Raw genomic sequence first — 3,717 nt, 5'->3', positions numbered from 1 at the left:
CCAGTCAGCTCTGTGCCGGTAGGGAACGTACCCAGGCATACACCGGGACGTGCCGTGCTGGATGGTACCGGCACTGCTCCTTGCAATGATGCCCAATAAACGGTTTGCCTACAGCCAAGCATTTCATCTGTCTCTTTGTTGGGATGGGTTTGGCACCGCTGAGACCCAAGTGGCACAATAACAGCAAGGCAAAGTCCAGAAATACTTTTTTTTTCTCGTTTTTTTTCCCCAAACTGGAGCAGGGCACTGGATTTGGCGGAGCCAGAACCTGTGGCTCAGCAACAGCCCCTTCCCCAGTGCCTAATGGGAGCCACAGAAGCTCTCCCACCGCTCGGCATCGCTGATGTCGGCGCTGTACTGGGAGCTCCAATCCCGCTCAAAAACTGCCTGCAGCTGCTCCCGGATGGTGCCGGTGCCGGTGCCGGCGGCAGTGGGGCCGCTGGTTTGGCTCACCGTCTGGTTCACCACCAGCGCTGACCCCGCCGTCCGCGTGAAGTAGTCGCCGGACCAGTTGGACGTCCCTGCAAGACAAGGAAGGGAGCCCCCCCAGGCCCACCCACAAGCACTGTCAGCAGCAGCGGGTGGTAACTTGCACCACGGCACCGTGCCGCACGCCGCGCTCACCGATGTATGCCGCCTTCTCTGTCACCATGTACTTGTTGTGGTTCACCCGGGCATAGGGGATCTGGGCTTGCGCCGCGCTTGCCGGCACCATGAAAAGCCGCTGCAGGGAGCCAGGAGAGCGTCACCCACCGAAACATCGCCCGTCAGCGTGCCGCGGTTGTGCCGCGATACCCACCACCTCCACGCTGTAGTGGGTCCGATTGTTGGCGACGGCAGCGAGGGATTTGAGGAAGGGGAACATGGTCGCTTGGCTGTGCCGCCAACAACCTGCCAACAACCGAACCTTGACCCGGCGCTCGAAGATGGCTTTCCGCAGTTGGTTATCAATCGCCGGCCAGAACCTGGGGAGGGAAAGTGGTTTGGCATCACCGGTGCTGGCAAGCCACAGTGCCCATAGGGCCACGCAAACCTTTGAGGGTGGGAGAATTCGGTGGTGGGGAGGTAGCTCATCACCGCGATGTCCACAAAATCCTCGGCAGCATCGATGACATTGAGGAGGGCGCCGAGATCCTGGGTGCGGCCGGCGGCACAGAGAGCCGGCGGGGAGCTCTGCCGGAACCAGCAGAAATGCATCAGGCACCGGCACGGCTCACCCTCGGCGCCGGGAAAACCACCACAGTGGATCGCCACCGGAAAAACCACCACAGTGGATCGCGGACACACCGAGAAGTAGACGGCGGCAGCGGTGCCATTGAGTCTCAACTCCAAGGGTGTCTCCATGTTGAAGGTGGTGGAATAATTTCCCGGCCACGGTGCTGGGATGGAGGCGCCAGGAACACCGAGAGCCCAATAGGCTTCAAAAATTTTTCCCAAATCTTTGGCCAAGCAGCTGCAGTTGTAGACGGCAGCACCGAGCTCCTTCACCTGTGGCAAGAAGCACGGTGGCACTGCCACATCACCAGACGGTGCCATCACCCCTGTCCAGTGCCCTCAGTCCCATCTTATGGCACTGAGCACCCTTGGCAGGGGCAGGGGCAATGGCTTTGGCACTGTTCAGCACAGGTTCGGTACCGTTCAGCGGTTGAATGGTGCTGCTGTGCTGCTCACCTGGGTCAAAGACCTCCAGTCCATGTTGGCGCTGCCAACGTAGAGGTGGGTGCCATCCACGAGCCAAAACTTGGTGTGGAGCACGCCGCCGGTGAGTCGCGGCATATCGACAGTGCGCACTGCGGCACCTGTGGCACCGCAAGTTGGGCCTCTCCCATTCAGAATCCCCCAAACCCCCAGTGTTGGGTTTTTTTCCATCACTCACCGCTCTGCTCCAGCGCTCGGAGGTCGTTCAGGGGCGATTTTGGCGACGGATGGCTGACAGCAATTCGGACGGTGACGCCGCGCTGCGGTAACTGGAGGAGCTCCTTCAGGACTTGCTCACCCTGAGTTGGCCAAAAAAAGCAGAAACTATTAAAAATTACAGGAAGGCAAGAAAATGGCAGGCAGCACGACATTCGAGCGCTGGAACTGGAGTTGTGGCAGACGCTGGCAGTGCAGACCTGGGCAGCGGAGGGTTCGTGTGTCCGTGTGTCCTCGTTGGTCATGGTCCAGTAGAAGGAGGCGATGTCCAGGCTGCGGGTGACGGTCCCCAAGAGGTTCATCCACGTGGAGAAGGTGGACGGATTCGGCACAGATCTGCCACCAAACGCCATTCCCTCCGGGATGCTCTCCACCAGGACGATCCTACGGTGGGAATTGGGCAGCGCTGGCACCACCGAGACTGTAGTGCCAGGATGCTGGGGGTCTTGTGGGAGCATCCCACCCCCTCACAAGCTCCTCTTACCGGCATGCGTCACCACAGGATCTGGCATCGCCGCCGGCATCACCGCGGAGGGCTGAGCTCAGCCAGAGATTGCAGAAGAGGAGGAAGATGAGAATGAAGAGGATGAGGAGGACAGCGGAGAGCAACGTGCCGCGGGAGCGCTGGGGTGGAGAGGGGGCGTCAGCACCCCAAGTTTAAGGAGTAAAGTTAATTGATGGGTTTAAAGCCACCCTGAGCACTGGTGAGATCTGGCCGGCACCAAAGCCAGCCCTGGCAGATGGGGATACCTTCAGCGGGAAGCGGGTGGGCTGTGCTCCATGGTCCTCCAATGGGTCCAGCTGCAACAGGGGGCAGAGAATTGGGGGAGGGCCCTCTGAACCGGGGGGGGGCCAGATTTGGGGGTAAAACCCACCCTAAAATGCCCAGAGTCACCATGGAAAGGGCCTCCCTCTCGCCTATAGCTGAGGGTCCCCACAGTGTGCAAGGTCTGGGTATGGGGGACCTCAGTTTGGGGTTGTGAGGTGCTGGGCAGGGGCTTACGGGGCACCCTACTTTGGGGTTACAGGGGGCTGGACCAGGGCATGGGCCTATGAGGCACCTCAATTTGGGATTTTAGGGAGCCAGGACAGGGCAGGGAGCTATGGGGTGCCCCAGTTCAGGGCTGTAGGGTGCCAGGATGGGGCAGGGGGCTCTGTGACCCCAGGCTGGGGGTCTCAGGGTGCCGCCAGCACCGTACCTGCTTGTAGGCATTGTCAGGCTTCATCCCGGCGCGAGGCTGGAACAGAACAAACCGGATTTCTCCCAGCACGCCTGGGCAGGCGAGATCCCTCCGGGGTGCGGCACAGCTGGGATTTTGGGGGTATGGATAAAAGGAGAGAACGCTAAAGCCCGGGTGGGGCAGAGGCTTTCCCAGCTGACTCACGGGATCGGGGTGCTCACGTGCCCCGACTCCTCTGGGGCGGGGAGGAGAAGTGCTCGGTCCTCCCCACCCTCTGACACTGGGGCTGACATCTCCTGCAAATTGGGTACAGCACTCAAATTTTGGGGTCCAGATCCACCCCACCTCATTGGGACCCCTCCCCTGTGCCTTGGGGACCCATCAAAAAGGAGGTGCTCAGCCCCAGAGATCAGCACCCCCAAACCCTGCCCTGTTTTGGGGGTGGGGGTTAAGCTCGCTCTGGTGTCACCCCCCCGGCTCAGCTTGGGGGCGGTCAGGGCTGTGTTTTGGGGTTAACACGATGTTTAGGACCAGGCTCAGGGCAGTGTTTAGGGTCTGTCTGGGGTCAGGGCTCGGTTAGGGCCGGGTTCAGCGCCAGGGACGCATTCAAGGCCCGGTCCAG

At 60.8% G+C, this 3,717-nt stretch overlaps 1 protein-coding gene across 1 annotated transcript; it reads right to left on the bottom strand.

The window, feature by feature from the left end:
* Positions 1-300: 300 nt before the first annotated feature.
* Positions 301-3,140, bottom strand: PLD3 (phospholipase D family, member 3). The gene is made up of 11 exons (XM_010181111.1): positions 3,114-3,140; positions 2,665-2,715; positions 2,399-2,538; positions 2,115-2,298; positions 1,877-1,997; positions 1,672-1,799; positions 1,288-1,488; positions 1,034-1,173; positions 800-965; positions 625-724; positions 301-521 (listed from the first exon to the last, which is right to left on the bottom strand). The coding sequence occupies exons 1-11, from the start codon at positions 3,138-3,140 to the stop codon at positions 301-303; spliced, it is 1,479 nt and encodes a 492-aa protein (XP_010179413.1).
* Between the last annotated feature and the right edge of the window lie 577 nt (positions 3,141-3,717).

The sequence above is a fragment of the Mesitornis unicolor genome, unplaced genomic scaffold (genome assembly GCF_000695765.1).
Source record: "Mesitornis unicolor isolate BGI_N332 unplaced genomic scaffold, ASM69576v1 scaffold37373, whole genome shotgun sequence".
NCBI lineage: Eukaryota > Metazoa > Chordata > Aves > Mesitornithiformes > Mesitornithidae > Mesitornis > Mesitornis unicolor.
This window is presented reverse-complemented; position numbering and strand designations above follow the sequence as displayed.